The sequence below is a fragment of the Thermobia domestica genome, chromosome 12 (assembly GCF_964235325.1).
Source record: "Thermobia domestica chromosome 12, izTheDome1.hap1.1, whole genome shotgun sequence".
Lineage (NCBI taxonomy): Eukaryota > Metazoa > Arthropoda > Insecta > Zygentoma > Lepismatidae > Thermobia > Thermobia domestica.
In genome coordinates this window covers 153,606,446-153,625,550 of record NC_137465.1, presented here as the reverse complement: position 1 = coordinate 153,625,550, position 19,105 = coordinate 153,606,446, and the positions used below count along the sequence as shown (strand labels likewise).

The window sequence follows — 19,105 nt, the reverse complement described above, 5'->3', positions numbered from 1 at the left end:
ATCGTTTCCATAAATGTGGACCAACCTTCTGTATATAGTAGCATTTTCGGGGCCGCGGTGGTCCAGTGGTAGAGCGCTTATATGTAGCGCGTGGAGTTCCTGGTTCGATACCAGCTCCCGCAAAGTGGATTTTGTGGTAGACAAACACATATGCGTCGATTTTCTTGGGGTTTTCTCCAGTTTCCTCCCAGTTTCTTCATTCCGCCATTATCATTCATCTCGTTATCACCGTCTCCTTTAGTCTCAGTGCATAATTGTTAGACATTAATTTTTTTTTTAAGTAGCGTTTTGTAAATATAAATGGCTTGAAATTTAAAGAAGAAAACAATGCCATAAACTGGAAATGGAAATAAAATTAAATATTTCAGTTTAGTGTTCCACGATTATGCCCTTTCCGGGTAAGGGATACGATAATTAAGGCAAGTGAATGATGATTGAAGAATTGGTGGAATGAAATGTGGGAAGAAACGGGAATACCCAGAGAAGACTCACGGACACAATGTTGTTCACCATAATCTTATTGACCAGGGATCGAACCAGTGATCCCACGCACCAGAGGTAAGCGCGCTACCACTGAGCCACTGTGCCTCCAAATCGGGAATCGAAGGTAGTCTGCAGCTTACCACGCTAATCCATTATTAACTCTGTGCACTCAGTCATCAACCTCTGCGGCGTCGGGATGTGGCGCCCCCATCGCCCAGTTCTTCGGAACTGCAATCAGCCACTGGTCCTCCAGGTTGGGGGTTGTGCCGGGCCGATCCCCCGGCATCTAAAACTTGCGATCGAGCACTGTTCACAAATAAGCCTCGGATATGGACTGCCTTTTTGGATGACAACATTGCTATGGACTTGATATGTTTTTGGATTCGATTGGATGACGCCGGACCCGGAGCCATGGAACGGCGGGGCGAAGCGCATGCGCCCCCAGCAGGACCGGAAGGAGTGATGCCCTGAAAGGAAATGCTGGGATTCTGCGGTGCGGGGATCCCCAATGGACTATTGGTTCCTCCCCTAACACGGTGGGACGTGGGTCCTCTCAAGATGTACCCATCAGTCGGCGGTGCAAGTGGCTCTGCCCCCTTGTCATTATGACTTGGGGTCACAGTCTAGCTTGCTGACAAGGGTCATGCAGGTAGGACCTGCCAGCCTCGTTGGCCGCTTGAACCATGACGGGGAAGCCGAGAGGATTTTGGGCTTACTTGAAATATGGCTATGCATCAAACACCCTCCCAGGCTACTGGATTAGAGAAGAATGAGGAAAAGCTTGGTCCTGTACCAAGATATCTAATAATCAAAGATAGATCGTCTGACACAGCTGGAGCTTTAAGCAAATTATCACCGTTTATTGTAAATCGCCAGCTTCATCATATTGCCACTGGCACGTTTCCTCCTGGCCATATTAGAAGGCTAAGAAATGGAACATTACTTGTGCACACGACATCGGACAAGCAATCCAAACTACTTTTAGCTTGTACTCAATTAGGACCAGTTTCTATTGTGGTTGAGCCTCACCGGCAACTCAACACTAGTAAGGGCGTTATTACCTGTTTTGATTTACGAGACTTACCAGAGGCTGAAATCTGCGAAGAACTTCAGGATTGTCACGTCACGGAACTACATCGTATTACAACCAAGAAAGCAGGTACGGTGCAACCTACGGATTCTTACATCCTTACGTTTGCCCTACCTGACCTGCCGACGCATTTGAACGTTGCGTATCATAGATTAAAAGTCCGGCCATACATTCCACTACCGATGCGATGCTTCAACTGCCAGCATTTTGGACATTCCGCACCTTCCTGCAATGCAGCTGGTCTTTGTGGTAATTGCAGTTCTGCAGCCCATGGTCAGGCCCCATGTGCGGCCCCACCGAAGTGCGCCAACTGTAAAGGTGACCACCCAGCTTGGTCACGCGACTGCCCTCAATTTGTGGCCGAAAAGAAAATCCGCGAACTGATGGTCATCGAAAAGATCTCTGCAGCTGAAGCTAAAAGACGTATCCAACCAAAGGTCACCTTTGGCACTAGTTTTTCTTCTCTTTTGAAGAACAGTCGATCCCAAGGGACTCAGACGGTTGACTCTGCAACACAGACAGACGTTGAGGTTCGCAGTGTGCCCGCCTCTCCCAAGGCGTCCTGTGCCACTGCTCCGCTTATACACTCAGATCTCTCACGCACGAAGCAAAAGTCCTCTACTGCTTCGCAACGTAAGCCTCCATCAACGGACCTTTCGCCTTCCAGACGTGTTCAGCCCACTCCCAAGTCTCAGACTTCTGCTGCTCAATCTACTAGTTCTCCATCACCTGCCTCTACTCCATCGACCGCCCCTTTTTTGAAGCAGTCCAAGAACCAGCCTCCGCTGAAACCTCTCAGTAAAAAGGAAAGGAAGAAACAACTCCAAGCCCAGGCTTCCAAGGCTGCCTCCACCTCCTCTGCAGCTTCTTCTACCAAGGCATCGAAGAAAGCTTCACGCACCCAGTCTTCTAGCCCACCTGGGGCGAAGAAACAGAGGCATACGTCACGTAGTCCACCTAGTGATGACGAGTCTCTTATGGATGATATGGTGGAGGATGAGCTCGATAATTTTACCCTTGTGGAAGGCCGTGACAAAGGCAAGCGCAGTACCTCGCTTCTTGTTCTCGATGCTTGTTGACCATGTCCCTTCTTCAATGGAATTTAAATGGCTATTCCACTCACTACGAGGAATTTAAGCAGTTATTGACATTGTTTCATCCTACCATATTCTGTCTTCAGGAAACGCATTTTACTTCTACTAGCAACTCAGTTCTCTCTGGTTACACTGTATATCGTTATGATCAGCTTACTGCAGGTCGTGCAGCAGGTGGTGTAGCAATTGGGGTCTCTGATGCTTACCATTCTGCTCTCATCCATGTGAATAGTGCTTTCCAGCTTATAGCTGTTCGTGTCTTCTTAAGACAACCTGTTACTTTTTGTTGTATCTACCTTACGCGCCATGACGTCTTTACTGCTGTCGATCTTGAACAGATTGCCCGACAGCTTCCACCCCCATTTCTGTTTGTGGGTGACTTTAACTCGTACCATGCACTGTGGGGCTCTCCTCGTATGAGCCACGAGGTCAAGAGATTTCCACTTTCCTTGACAACACTAACTCATTGCTCCTCAATGATGGCAGTCCCACACATTTTACTACTGCTACTGGTACCTACTCTCATTTGGACCTCTCCATTTGCAGTCCTCAACTTGGTGCCCATCTTACTTGGCGCGTGCATGATGATCTCTGTGGCAGTGACCACTTTCCTATTCTTGTGCATGGTCTTCCGCTCATCCATTCTGCTCCGTTCACTGCCTACAATCTCCGTCGAGCAGACTGGGATCATTTTTCCGCCACTTTTCATTTTACTTTAGACCCTCGTTTTACTGTTGATGGTCATTGTGAGGCCTTTCAGCAGAGTATCCTTGCAGCTGCACACGACTCTATTCCTATCTATGCTGGTTCCCGGTGTAAACGCACCTTTCCTTGGTGGTCAGAGGAGATTCGTGACGCTATTCTGGCCCGACGTCGAGCACTACGTACTTTTCATCGTGCTCCTACAGCTGATAATTTGGCTCAATTTCGACTTCTTCGTGCTCGAGCCCGCTATCTGATTAAGCAAGCTAAGCGTCATAGCTGGCGCACTTATGTTTCTTCTCTTACTGCTGGCAGCTCCATGACAGCGGTCTGGTCGCAAATTCGTCGTCTACAGGGCCATGTTTCCTCCGTTGCGGTTCCATCCCTTATTATCGATGGTGTAATGGTCACTGATCAGGACAGAATTGCTGCTGCGTTAGGTCGTCATTTTGCGGATGTCTCTAGTTCTACTCACTACTCAGCTGGATTCCTCACTTATAAACAACGCACTGAACGTACGCCACTTCAGTTCCGCTCTGCAACTGCTGAAGCTTATAATCTGCCTTTTACTACTGCTGAACTTGCTGCTGTTTTGGATTCTACGAAGAACACGGCACCTGGTCCTGATGGCATCTGTTATGCTATGCTCCGGCACCTACCTGACGATGGCAAGCAACATCTTCTTGACCTGTACAATCGCATCTGGCTTGAAGACTCCTTCCCCGATGCCTGGCGTGAAGCATACATTATTCCTATTTTGAAGCCTGCTAAACCTGCCACATCCAGTGGAAGCTACCGCCCGATCGCCTTGACTAGCTGTCTGTGTAAACTTTTGGAGAAGATGATCAATACCCGCTTAGTCTGGTTTCTTGAACATCATGGCCTCATTTCCAATCTTCAGTGTGGCTTTCGGCGCTTCCGTTCCACTACTGATCATTTGGCGCATTTTGAAAGTGCTATTCAGGATGCATTTCGTCATCAAGAACATCTGATAGCCATCTTCTTTGACTTTGAAAAGGCCTATGACACCGCTTGGCGATATGGCATTTTGAGGCAACTCCATCTCTGGGGCTTACGTGGCCACTTGGCTCTCTTCATCCAGAATTTTCTCCAACAACGTTCTTTTAGAGTCAAGCTTGGAGCTACTCTCTCTGCTCGGTTTCCACAAGAGAATGGCGTTCCACAGGGTAGTGTGTTGAGTGTCACATTGTTTGCTATTGCAGTGAACAGTGTGATGTCGCAGCTCTCCCCTTCTGTTCATGGGCTGCTTTATGTGGATGACTTTACTATCTACTGTCGCTCACGTGACCTCCGTACTGTTACTCGCCAGTTACAGTTAGTGCTTAACCGTCTTCATCGCTGGTCTTCCACTACTGGCTTCTGTTTTTCTCTCACCAAAACACACTGTGTACATTTTTGTCGCCTACGTCAATGTGCTTACGATCCTGACCTGTTCCTTGGCGGTTCTCGATTGTCCTATGTCGATCATGTTCGTTTTCTGGGCTTGGAGTTTGACCGCAGACTTACATGGGCTGCTCATGTTCGGGAACTGAAGTATCGCTGTCTTCGCTCCTTGACCTTACTACGTATGGTGTCTCATCTTTCGTGGGGTGCTGACCGTGTGGTGATGCTGCGTTTATATCGTAGCCTCATCCGCTCCCAATTGGACTATGGCTGTGTTGCCTATGGTTCTGCTCGACCTTCCATCCTACGTCATCTGGATGCAGTTCATCATCTTGGCCTTCGTTTGGCGCTTGGCGGTTTTCGAACCAGCCCTATTCCTAGTCTCTATGTTGAGGCTCATGAGCCATCTCTTTCCCACCGTCGAGACTGCCTGCTTCTGCGCTATTACATCCATATTCAAGCCTTACCTGCCCATCCTTCGGCCTTTGCACTTGAGGCTGGTGCTCGCTACGCCAGATATCAAGCACGACCCACTGCTACTCGGCCTTTTGGCATTCGTGCTCTAGACCTTGTGGCTTCATTAGGACTGGAAGTTCCTGCTATCTGTCCATTGGGCTTCCTTCCTATTCCTCCGTGGACTGTTCTTCCACCAGTTGTCAGTTTTCATTTACTGCAATTTAAGAAGTCTATCACCAGCAATCAACAGTTCTGTCAGGAATTCTTCTCTTTTCTGGAGGCGTACCGTACCTACGATATCTTCTACACAGATGGTTCGAAGTCTGAAGATTTTGTTGGCTGTGCCTTCGTCACGGCTGACCATGGCGCTGGCTTGAAGCTCCATCCTACTACCAGTGTGTTCACTGCTGAATTGGTTGCTATCCTGGAGACCCTGCATTATATTCGTCGCCGCCATCTTCGGCAGGTTCTTGTCTGCTCTGACTCCAGCAGCGCTTTATGCAGTCTTACCGACGTGTCAACTGCGCACCCTATCGTTCAGCAAATTCTCCTCTCCTGCCATTCCTTACATCTTGCAGGTTGTGACGTCCAGTTTTGTTGGGTGCCCGGCCATGCTGGTATTCCAGGTAATGAGCATGCTGACCGTGTTGCCAGAGAAGCTGCCCTTACAGGACCTGCCTATTCAGCACCGCTCCCCAGCTCTGATCTTCGTCCTGTGATCGATCGTCTTCTTCTTCACCGCTGGCAAACACACTGGGATGAGCAGATTCACAATAAGTTGCATGCAGTGAAGCCCCACCTTGGAGTCTGGTCGACGAGCTCCCGATCATCTCGCCTGGAAGAGCGGACTTTGACACGTCTTCGTATTGGACATAGTCATCTTACCCATGCACATCTTCTGCGACGTACGCCTCCGACTGTATGTCGTCATTGTGGTCAGCCCCTGAGTATTCGTCACCTCTTAGTGGAATGTGTGCCTCTTGCTCCTGAGCGAGCTCGACTTGGATTACCAGCCGATATGGCAATCTTGCTTGGAGATGATGAATCCATGCTCCAGAAAATGTTCAATTATTTGCAGAATCAGAATGTTCTGAATGCTCTGTGAGTGCATTTCTCACGTTTCCTTTTAATTAATTTATTTCTGATTTTATCTACTATTTCTTAGCTTTCATGATTTTATGCTTGTCATAGCATTTCCTTGCTCTTATTCTATTACTGCACTGTTATATTCCATACTAATTATGGGCTGCCCTACGTGTGTTCACTTATTGCCGAGCTGCCCCAGCAGAGAAGATTAACCTGTCATTGTGTACTAACCAGTCCTAGTCTTTGTGTATTGAGTTTGCACCTTTTCTAAATGCTATGACATTTTACTTCATCAAAGTCCTGCCACTTTAGCATGCTCCAGATACCTCTTTTATTTTATTATTTCTGCACTACATTTTTTTTTCCTGATTGCTTTTATTTTGTTCCTGTCAAAGAAGGGTGCAAAAGACCCCGTTGTCGACGCGCCCATCCAAACACTTTCAATCAATCAATCAATCATCAACCTCTGATCAACATTTGCATTCTTATGGTCATTGCTCAGTCGTTCAGACTAGATTTCTCTATCAGTTCGTATTTATCACTGAATTAATTACGGTGTGGGAAAGATAATGAAGATCTTTAAACTAAGATATCACATTGTTGTCTACACTTACTCTCGAACAACGATAGGAGAGAAGAAAGTATATTGATCAGAAAAAAAATATCAACGGATTTACATGTTTCATGGCCCCTACATACAGTGTAAAAAATAGTGTTTTTCTGCTACGTAACACTTCACATGTGTCCATATTATCGCAGTTGCATTGAAATGACAGTGGTAAGGAGGAAGTGTTGAGTTCTTGATGACCCTCTTTCAATGCAAGTTAGTCTATGACGTTTTTCTTAAATTGTTCTTTACTTGATTTCACAATATCGAACAGTTCGTATATACATTGCACCACACAATTTATACAAGTCGAAAGAAATATCACTATAAAGAAAGAAAATATAATGTTACCAAGTGTAATGCACAGATGCACAATGCAACATAAATGAACAATACCAATGCAGATGTGGTGTACAAGGTCTGGAAAGTTCCGAACCACAATATCTCTACATGAAAAACTAGAATGTAAGAGAGCACAGGCTGTTAGTGCGGAGTGTTACCGCCTCGAACAGACACAAGCCACGATATCTGGCCTCCTTACCATAGGTCAAATGGTTTATCAAATCTTGAGGAAGATGAAGCCATTCCTCAAAGATGGATGTTAGCAGTTCAGGAATAGTTCGTAGTGACGGATTGCGCCGTACTGTTCGTCGCCCAAGAGCATTCCAAACATGCTTGATTGGATTTAGGTCGTGCGACTAAGTAGTCCATTTAATACAGGTAATATTTTTTGTCTGGATAATCGAACACAAGATGTGCACGGTGTGGCCATATATTGTCATCCATAGAAAGGAATTCCGGACCAAATACTCCACAGAATTTGTTAATAGTGTATGGAGATCTTCATTCCAACTGGCCAAACGCTGAGACGTCTATGCGCTTGCCTCGAGGAAACTAGCTCAACGCGGGACGGTAGGAACAGTGGCTAGCCCTGTAGCGTCCGCACGGTCGAGAACATCGCTGCTGTGGCTGCAGATATCCAAAAAGACATTCAAACATCAACCATACGGCGAGCAATTGGGCATCAATAGATGATTGTTACAGTGAATTCAAGGCTTGCAGATGTTCTCATACAAAGTGCAAACAACAAACCAGTTATTGCCGTCAGGCACGTTTGCAGTTTCACCTAGCCTTCCTAAACCTCGGCCGCGAAAATCAGAATTTTTCTTTAAAAATGATCATGAGCGATCCACATCTCCAAAAGACGGCCTTTTAGCAATGAAGTTAGGGTGATATCATGTTTCTGACTTTCTCCACACGAATATCCGAAATATCAGATTGGAATCAGACAATAAGCTGTATAGACTCATCGAAGAACATTATTCGTATTCGTACCTATTTTTTTTTTTTTTTTTCAATGACACACAACACACAGGCTTCTTAGTATGCAATCGTGCTTTATTGAGCCGCCTACGAACAGTTTCACTGCTAACACGTTGTTCCGTAGTATGAAACATATCATTCGCCATTTGAGAGCATGGGGCACTTGACAATTACGTCTGTCATCAGATGGTGAGAAGTTGGTCATCAGCCGCTGATATTCACGAACGGCCTTCTCCACTACATATACTAACAGTAGAACCATTTTGGAAGCAATACTACAACTACGACACGACTCTTATTCACATTGAATTTACGAGCCACTTCCACTTTGGACTGACCCTTTCCCAGTCGTCCAATTATTCGACTTAGGTAAACGTCGGTAAACCATTCATTTCAAGGTTCCACACACTTGATATTCTACACACTAACCACTATTTCAGTGCTCGCAGACTGGACCAATACTAGGCTGTGGTTTGCGCTGGAAGGCACAAACAGTTTCCTTTGGTTGCTAAGGTGCTGCTCATGTTATATAGAGAACACTCACACTACTTGTTCTTCTTTCTGTTTTTACGTGTGTTATACAACTATTAAATGGGCACTACGTCTTCCCTATGCCACTCTCTTTCGAGTTGTTTAAGTTATGTGGAGGTGCTATGTAAAAGGCAGCGCAAAAGTCGTCACCCTAATTGTAAGATGCTCTTATGTAGGCATATAGTTTTTACTTTTATTCTTCACAGATTCAAAATACACATTGATAAAAGCCATGGATCCGTATACTCCTCAGGAAATCTGAATAGTTGTGTCAGTGTTTTTGGGAAACAATGGGTCAGAATTTTGGCTCAACGTAAATTGTCATCGATTTCCTGGGGGTGCGGCACCAACTGGCCAAACGCTGAGACGTCTATGCGCTTGCCTCGAGGAAACTAGCTCAACGCGGGACGGTGGGAACAGTGGCTAGCCCTGTAGCGTCCGCACGGTCGAGAACATCGCTGCTGTGGCTGCAGATATCCAAAAAGACATTCAAACATCAACCATACGGCGAGCAATTAGGCATCAATAGATGATTGTTACAGTGAATTCAAGGCTTGCAGATGTTCTCATACAAAGTGCAAACAACAAACCAGTTATTGCCGTCAGGCACGTTTGCAGTTTCACCTAGCCTTCCTAAACCTCGGCCGCGAAAATCAGAATTTTTCTTTAAAAATGATCATGAGCGATCCACATTGTCACCTATATGGATATGTGAATAAGCAACGATTTCCTTTTTGGTGCACTGGTAATCTGCGTGTAATTCACGAAAAGCAATTACACACTCTCAAAATCACGGTTTGGTGCGGAGTTCACGAAGAAAAAGCCATTGGCCCCTATTTCTTTGAGAACGGCTTTGGCAACACCGTGACTGTCATAAGTGCAAGTTACAAACCATTATCAGTGACTTCATGCTGCCACAAATTGATGAATTGGGTTTGAGCAACATGTGATACCAGCAGGACGGTGCGACTGCGCACACAACACAAGCAACAGTGGGCATTCTGAAGCAAGCGTTTACGGTCGCGTAATCTGTCGTTCAAGTGATTGGAATTAACCCGCAAGATCGCCCAGTTTGACAGCTCCATACTTCTTTCTATGGGGGTTTTGAAATGAAGGGTCTACAGAACAATCTTCAGATCTTGGTGGCGCAAAAGGAGCATATCCAACAAGAGGTGGATAATTTATCTGAGCCCGATTGTGCATCAACTTTGACGGTGGCCACTTGGCCAATATTATCTTCTTGACTTAATGATACACAATGTAAACGCCTTAATAAACGTAATCAAACAGAATCAATTGTTTTCTTCTTTTTCAAAGTTACAAACTTTGGAAATAGCATGAGGACTTGTGCGGAACCTTGTATAAATCGATGTCTGTCTATCTTGATGCACACTCCGCCTAAAAGGTAATTTATTGAAGGGGGAAAATTGAAAAAGTATGTAAATTTTTCGAACAAAACAGCTCTAAAAATTTTGTCTGTTATTTATAAATCAGTATTTCATGAACAACCTTATAATATAAATAGTTACTTTAGGAAAAATTCACAAGGGATAGTTTACTCTTGGGGATGAATTCTGCATGAACGATCTTCTCGAATATCTGCAATATTGTTCATACTTCATAAGTAAATGTTCTGTTAAGAAACCTGGAATATAGTAAAACAATTTTCATTGAAAAATTCATAAAGGACATCACAATAAAATATTAACAACTCTATACATAATACGGCATAATTCGTTAGCCATGAGAAGAACCACAAGGGTAGTTTATTCTTGGCGACGAATTTCCTTTTGAACAATTTTCTGAAGAAATCTTAAGTTGATTGTATTCTTACATAGGTAAAGTAAGTAAATATTACATTAACAATTCTGTATTATAAATAATATTACATGAAAAAGTCCATAAGGGGTAGTTTACTCTTGGTGGAGAAGCTTTTGTTTGGACAATTTTCTCAAAAACTGTTCAGTTGATTTTGTTCATTTTTCAGAAATAAATGTTTCTCTCACGTCCAACAATATGGCATGAATAATTTCTCACGAAAATATCCTGGAGATAAATTTCTCTTGGTTGTGAGTTTTACTTTGATACAAAGTTTTCTGAAAACTCTCATTATAATTTTGTTCATATTTCATATATAAATGTTTCCGTAATTGCAGCTTGATATAATATTCAATTTATGAAGTGAGAGCTTGAAAGTTTATAGTGCGGTGACCCGTACCTTTTATTTTTTTAAAGGCAGCTTTTGAATGGAACTAACAGTAGTCAAGAAAGAGTTTTTAAGAAATGCTTATGAAGGGTTCAAATATTTACTCATAATTTTTTTCCTTTTTTTTTAAAGATGAAATAAATGTGATAAATATGATAGTAAATAGATTTACAAGCATTGATTACCTCTTCTGTTGTATTCCAGTCAACCAGTAACTCACAAGACATTTCGAATGTATCGAGTTCTTGGCAAAGGAGGCTTCGGCGAGGTATGTGCTTGCCAGGTGCGAGCAACTGGAAAAATGTACGCTTGTAAGAAGTTGGAGAAAAAGAGAATAAAGAAAAGAAAGGGAGAAACGATGGTGCTGATAGAGAAACAAATCTTACAAAAAATAAATTCCAAATTTGTAGTAAGTAAAATCTTACCTTAAATTTTAGTTGTAAATTTCAGACCTGCATGATGATGGTCTCTTATTGAACGAAAAGATTCAATATATTTCAATAAAAAAATTTCTTGTACGCCTTATATGTGGAGAACTAAATACAGTGTAGCAAAACCCAGACTATCAGTTAATTCAGTGTGATGTGCTTATTCCTTAGAAAATACGAAAACTCGATTTAGGGGCCGTTCAAAAATTTTGTGGTTCCTGATCCAAAAACTAATTATTGGGCAAGACCGCAGTCTTTTGATTTGTTTTTAGTTTTTCTAAAATCCTTGTTTTACGTTATCATTTTAATTATAAACGATTGCATTCTAGAAAATTAGTCAGGAAATTAGTTATAATTGTTTTTGTAAAGGTTTTTCAACCCTTGTTCTTTCACTTGTAATGTTAATATATTACCAGTTTATTACATGAAAAAAAGTGATTCAAGTTATGTGATAAGTATACATTGAATTTTAATATGATTCAGTAGATGATTAAAAGTTTTTTTAACCTTCGAAGGAACATACATTTCAGCTTTTTAAATAACTATATAATAACAACAATGATGATAATAATTTAATAATGGTACATGTCATTACTTTTCAGGTTAGTTTAGCATACGCTTATGAAACGAAGGATGCGTTGTGTTTGGTATTGACCATTATGAATGGTGGTGATTTGAAGTTCCATATATATAATATGGGAGGGGATCCAGGTTTTGATATCCCCAGAGCTCAGTTTTATGCAGCTGAGGTACGTATTGCGTCTTTACTTTCATACAAAGTAGATATTTAAATCATAATACACTAAGCTCAAAATTTTCGTACAATTGTCCGAAAGTAATAAGATTGGGTACAGGAAATAGAATTTAATGATCCGATTTGTACAACTTCGTAATTCTTCGAAATACTCTTCTTGGCTGTCGACACACCGCTGACAGCGCGATTTCCACGCAGCGTACGCCTCCTGAAAGTCAACTTCCTTGTTGCTTGGGTGGCCAAAACCTAACACCCGGTATTGCTGCTGAGATGACCAAAACATCGTCAAAACGGCGACTTCTCAAGCTTCTTTTGAGCATTGGGAACAGAAAAAATTTCGCTGGACTCTTGTCGGGACTCTGTTGTGGCTGCGGCAACGTGGCAACGGCGAATCTAGTCAGTAATGACGTCACAGCAAACGCGGTGTGACCCGGTTCAATATCGTGACGGAGTTTCCAGCATTCGGCGACCTCCGGTCGGATCTGCTTGACTCTGTCCCCCAGGTGTTTGAGGACTTCCACGTAGAAAGCCGCGGTGAAATTTCTTTTTGCGGCAAAATTTTTTTGTATTACACTTTTTTTTTTTTTTTTTTTTTTTTTGTCAAAGAAGACAATGAGCATTCTCTAGGTTAGTGTTGTGAAGGCCTGAAAAAAAAAGAGGAAATTTTGGCTAAAAACAGCCCCCTCCCCCGAGCTTCGAAAAACTGAAAGTTTGGTAAAAAATTAAATTTTCGAATATTTTATTATATTTTGCTTTTAAAGCAAAAATACTTTATATTTACTAGTTTACAGTTAAGATCTTTGAGTACTTTTGTTTATTGGATTAGAATAGGGGAAATTTTGTGGCAATAAATACATGTGCACTTCTCACCCAAACAGTTTAAAGCTAGCACCGTAATAGAATGGAATTATGACTACGAAAGAAACTAAAATATAATCTTAGATTAATTAATATAGACGCATTTAAATTTTTTTAAGCAGTCTTATGAAGTTCCCGCTTGATGGCAGGGAAGTGTTAAAATAAGAGGGACAGAATCATTTTAGTCCATATGTTAAAATTAAATATGTACTTTACAGAGATATCTTCCTTGTGCTGTGCAGAATTTCCGGAAATTTTGAACCCATTAAAAAGTAATAATAATAATAATAATAATAATAATAATAATAATAATAATAATAATAATAATAATAAAAATGGCTACTTAGATTTGGATATTGCTAGAATATTGTTAAAAGCTATCTAAACCTAGAACGTCCAGTGGTCTTTGGAAAAGAAATTGCCTTTGGGTTTCAGGCGAGCACAGAGATCCTGCGTGGAAAATTCTGTGTACAAATCAACCATTGACTCCAGTAGCAATTCGCCTTCTGGAAGTTCTTCCAATATCAGCGGCTTGTGAAAGAATATCGTCTGGATTTGGAAACTTCCATACAAAGAAAAGAAATATTACCAATAAACTTGTGGAAAAATTATATCACAGCAACCGGAGATAATTTCCTCTTCAGGTTCGGACGAATCTGACAGTGACCCTCATAATGAGGGGGGAAAAACAGTGCTTTTCCTTTCAACAAATGTTCTATAAAACGTGTGTATACTAGCAAACTTAGACGTGTTGTGTCCATGAAGAGAAAGCGTGATGAATGTGTTTGTATATTTTAGGTGTGAAAGAATCATATTTCCGTTGGTTTATTTTTTTGTTACCCCTTACGACTTCGTGCATATACAAATATTTCTTTCAAATGTGTCAGTTTTCCGCTCACAGTGAAGTGTATCATTTTCTTTTTTCTTGTTTATATGTTAATTACATATGCGACAGTAACGAAATGAAAAATGTTTGTTATAGTTGGTGACTATGCAGTTGCTTCAGCAATATGCGTTACATTTTTCACAAAATATTTCGTTATTATTACAGATAATTTGTCGCACTAGAAAACCGGTATTTTTTTTAAATACAGGAGTTTGTACATAAAGTTTAGAATATTAAATAATAGTAATTATATGTTTTAGTGCATGAGTATTAGTAAAATATGAGTATTAGAGTTTTATTTATTTATTTTTTATTTTTTTAATCGCAATATTGAAATTTCTTAACTTATACTTTTCATGTATTCGAAAAAAATAAAGCTTCCATTACTAGTAAAAATAACCTAATACAAAGATTTTTGTTCTTTCCCCAATTTTTCCAATTCTCCGGGGAAAAGCTGAAAAAAATGCTTGGACATTCTTATCTTTTTGGGATGCGGGGACTCCGTGGTGTGCCACTCCGAACTTTGGCACATAACTCCGAACTTTTAAATACTTATGTTCCGTCACCTGTTATTACGTTGTCTAGAAAGTTTGATTCGCTCTTCACTTGTTCCACCATTTGACGGAAAATGTCAAGTCGCTTTTTCTTTTGTCTGTCATCCACCATTTTTGGCACAAACTTCGCACAGATCTTAAGCATGTTCACATTTTCACTAACAATTTCGTGCACATTTTTTTTTTTTGGTAGATTCAGTTCTTCGGCTATCATTCTCACACTCAAACGACGGTCTGGGTCCAAGAGTCCCTTTACTTTGACGAAATTTTTGCCCACACGACTCGCCGAAGGACATCCAGAGAGTTCATTCTCCACATTTCCCCGTCTGTTCTTGAAATCTCCATACCAACGGAAAACCTGGGTCCTTGAAAGGACTTGGTTCTGGTAGACCTCCTTAATCACGGCGAAATCTCGGGAGCGGATTGTCCAAGCTTGAAGCAAAATTTAATGGCGTATCGTTGCTCAAGCGAACGCTCCATTTTGAGCTTCCAAAAATCTTGTTTTTTAAACACATTTCACACAATACGGAACTTCTGTATCAGAGCTCGGAAGCGACTGATCCGGGTAGCGTTGGTGAGCTAAGAACCACCACCACTAATTCCGTTCATGGCGGACGCGCGCTGTTGACGACTGGGGCGCCGTGCGGTGGGCAATCTCATTACTTCCCGGACAAACCTTTATATAATATGAGAAATTAAGTTATTCCCTGATCAGAATAGCAGTGCCTTACCGCAGGGTCACCAGTATTGTGTTTAGTCTAGTCTAGTTACTGGGTATACATGGTGTGACAGAGTGAAGTTCTTTACTGCTGCAGTGTGTCCAAGCTTTTCAAAGTTGCAGTTTACATGTCATTAGTTATCTCATCTGTTTGCACTTAATTAAAAATGCCATATATAATTGTCATTGCATGTAGGAATGATTTACCATTTCTGAAATAATGGAGACGCATTGGAAAACAATATATGCATGGAAGTTACCAATGCCAGAGCAACTAGAACAGCCGATAATTCAGTGAGCTTGTACCGTGCATTAAGCGGAATGTATAAAAATTGGTTAATTATTATTCGATTTCATTACAATACAAGAGCAACCTGTAAACAGCAAGAATGACTAATAGATTAATTTAGGGATGTTAGTTCAGAAAATTGCGCGATATCTTGTAAGTGTAAGTTCAAATCAAGTTGAAATTAAGTATGAGCGAACTTCATTATGATGCGTTTGTGTTTTAAATGTAAGTTTATCTGTTGATACATAAATTATTTTCTCAAGTTTTAGCCAGGAGAGATTCCAGATACATTTTCACTTAAGGGATAGTGATGTCATCTCCGCTGGTCTAGTGACTAACTCGTGCACCTTTGGTACACGTGATTTTGGGTTTGCTTCCCGGTAGAAGAGCACAAAACACTTAATTTTATAATCATTCACTTCGATTAATCATCATCCTTTAACCCAAACTGTGGGACGTTAAACTAAAAAACATTTTTTTTCGGGAAATGTGAACCCTTTGGGGAAGGGGGAAAGGGAAGGGAGGTGAAGAAATTTTATCTTCAGTTTTTAATAGATTATGGGATTAGATAGCTTGCCTTTCTGGATTGACTTGTAAAATTTGATTAGAGTACATCTTTCCTTAGGATCATTATCAAAATTCAGCCCTTTGATAGAGTTGGAATTAGGGGTGTTCGATAAGGCTGAGGACCTATCGAACTTCGGGAGTGAAAATTTATCGAGTTGTCGTCGGTTACTCGAAACCGTTGGAGTATTTGAAATTATCGAAGTTTCGAGTATTATCGAAGTTTCGGGTATTATCGAAATTTCGAGTATTATCGAAGTTTCGGGTATTATCGAAATTTCGAGTATTATCGAAGTTTCGGGTATTATCGACATCTCGAGTATTATCGAAGTTTCGGGTATTATCAACATCTCGAGTATTATCGAAGTTTCGGGTATTATCGACATTTCGAGTATTATCGAAGTTTCGGGTATTATCAAAAGTAGTGATGAACAGTTCGGTTCCTTCACCTCTCCAATGATTTCTTCTTGCAGCCAAACTAGTCAAACAACTTTTTTCATCTGATAAGTTATTGCAAAGTTGTATTTGTCGAAATCATATGTAAAATTATTTTTCTGCCTGCCCCGTTATTGGCGCAATCGGCAAAGTGACTATTAATAGACTAATGTTGTCTTGGATTCCAATTCCATTCGGGTGATGCATGTTTTCTCTTCCTCTTTCTCTCTTCTGACAGACTGCTTAAACCTTGTACAGATCTGTACGGAAAAAATTTCTCCTTCACTTCATTGCTAAGGAGAGAAGTTTTAAAATGAACACTCTGCATATATGTAATACATATTATATACAACTATGACAACCTCGAATACATCGTTTCTTTCGAACACTCCGATAATCCCGAACTTTTCTAAATATTCAAGAGACTCGACAAATGCGATCATATTGATATATTTCTGTATTTGCTGCTTTCAAACAATTCGAGATTCTCGAACAGTTCGAGTGTCTCGAAGTTGTCTAATGTTTCTTACATTTCGAGTGCCTCGAACACTTCGAGAGTCCCGAACATTTCGGGAGTGTCGATCATTTCGAGAGTCTCGAAAGTTCGATAATTCGATAAAATTAAAATTCTTTATCGATGAAACGGTTTTGAAATTTTATCGAATTGTTATCGATTACTCGATTATCGGAACAGCCCTAGTTGGAATAAAAGTATTTGATAAAACATGGGTAGCTTAAGTATAATTGCTTCAGCGTATATAATAAATTCACAGTTTTTACTTATGAGGACTGAAATTTCACTTGGACTCCCTCTGAATGTGTGACTTGTTCTAGCACTCAGCAAAGAATTAATTCTACTAACTGTTTTCACACATAATGTAATTTGGAAACTTGGGAGCCTAGTGCTATCTTCATGCCTGTCCTTTTAGACATGTGACATTTGTCGATCACTTCAATTTACCGAATTTAGCCTTGAAGCACTTGATGCCTATAGCTTAAACGTAACAGAAGTAATGAAACCCGCCTCTCTTTGAAAAGCCCTGTATTATTATTCACAGATAGAATTCAAAGGCAAATTGTCTTTAACCCGGTGTGGTCTTTACTTTAAGTCAAGGTATTAAAATGTGCTACGTACGGTTGCAAGAGGATGAGTAGCTAGTTTTTCTAAAAATATGTTTTCCCTATAAGAACTGTAGAATTTGTTTCCTCGAATGATTTTTTTCCTCCGAGATTCTCTTGAATTTGTTCCTTCGCATATTTTATAGACTTACGGATACTAGCGACACTCACCAGGAAAAGAAATTACACATACCTTACACGTCCTCTTGTCAATAAGTTCGGAAAGAATCGAATCGACTAATTTTTATTTTATTTTATTTTATTTTTTCTCATAGAGGGAATCTGATCCTTTGTACAGTATTGAGATCGATTTATTTGCAAGTTACTAACAAATGAGTTTGGATAGTTTGTATATCTTTGCACGTGACTTAAAATGTTATGAAAATAACTTCGGAAGCTTGTCTTAATTTGAACATAACGCGTGATTTATTATAAACAGGACAGTAAGTACTGTGATTAATCAAGTACAAGTTAACCAGTTGGCAGCTACTGTTTACATTTTAGTTACAAACGTAAGGCTAGAATACGGAACATGTATTTTAACCATTAAATATAAATTTATTACTTAATTCTAATGAAATGTGATATTAATACAAGAAAGTTTTAACAGTTTCCTAACAAAATTTCCTTTCAAGTCTATTGTGAAGTAGAGTAAATAATTCAGTTTTCAGGGCAGCCTTTGATTATTTTCAGGTTAAAATATTGCCAAGTTAAATTAAAATAAGTATACTATAATGAATGTTTCTGTTTACAGGTACTCTGTGGGTTAGAACACTTACATGCTCAGGGTATAGTCTACCGTGATTGCAAACCAGAAAATATTCTTCTGGATGATCATGGCCATGTGAGAATATCAGATCTAGGACTGGCTGTCGAAATCCCGGAAGGAGAAATGGTTAAAGGTCGAGTGGGGACAGTAGGCTACATGGGTAAGTAAGTAGTACAGAAACTGTACAGAGTTAAAATTATTTTATTAAACTAGTGAAGGTGTGTGTATAGAGTAAAAATGTATTGCTTTCAATGTTAACGTGATGGCATGCGTAGAGAGATACTTAGCACGTCTTCCCTTCAACGGAAGTAATTCTCAAATAAAGAGTGATTATAAAAAAAATGACAAGCTCACATTTCAGCGTTTTGGCGGCATAACGTAGTTTGTGGGCTGGAATACTTCTGTGTACTCTTATTTTGTTATTCCACCGTTCCAATTAGATGATAAATCGTTTGTAACTAGTGATGCTGTGAATGATAGGAGCGAGCGATATTCGGTATATATATATATATATATATATATATATATATATATATATAGGAGATTTTCATCGCCTTATCTTTACCAATTTCACCGTTTTATAAAAATCGGAGCATTTGTACAAAATTTATGATATATGTATAGCTGGGAAAGGGAGATTTTATTCGCTCATTATTGGTTGATTTCAACTCCAAACAGTAAAGAGTATGAGGACGGCTCATAGAACATAAAAGATACTTATAAATTTAATCGAAACACGTTAGATGTCT

The 19,105-nt window shown here is 40.5% G+C and overlaps 1 protein-coding gene across 4 annotated transcripts in view; it reads left to right on the top strand.

The window, feature by feature from the left end:
• Gprk2 (G protein-coupled receptor kinase 2) overlaps positions 1-19,105 on the top strand; it is a 93,322-nt gene that overhangs the window by 26,018 nt on the left and 48,199 nt on the right. For all 4 annotated transcript variants that reach the window (XR_014127812.1, XM_081734285.1, XM_081734286.1 and 1 more), the window contains exons 6-8: positions 11,187-11,391; positions 12,013-12,159; positions 18,342-18,516. Coding sequence is in view for 3 of the 4 variants with exons in the window: in XM_081734285.1 (XP_081590411.1) it covers positions 11,187-11,391; positions 12,013-12,159; positions 18,342-18,516 (527 nt within the window). In the remaining variant the exon portion in view is untranslated. The remainder of the gene's footprint in view (positions 1-11,186; positions 11,392-12,012; positions 12,160-18,341; positions 18,517-19,105) is intronic.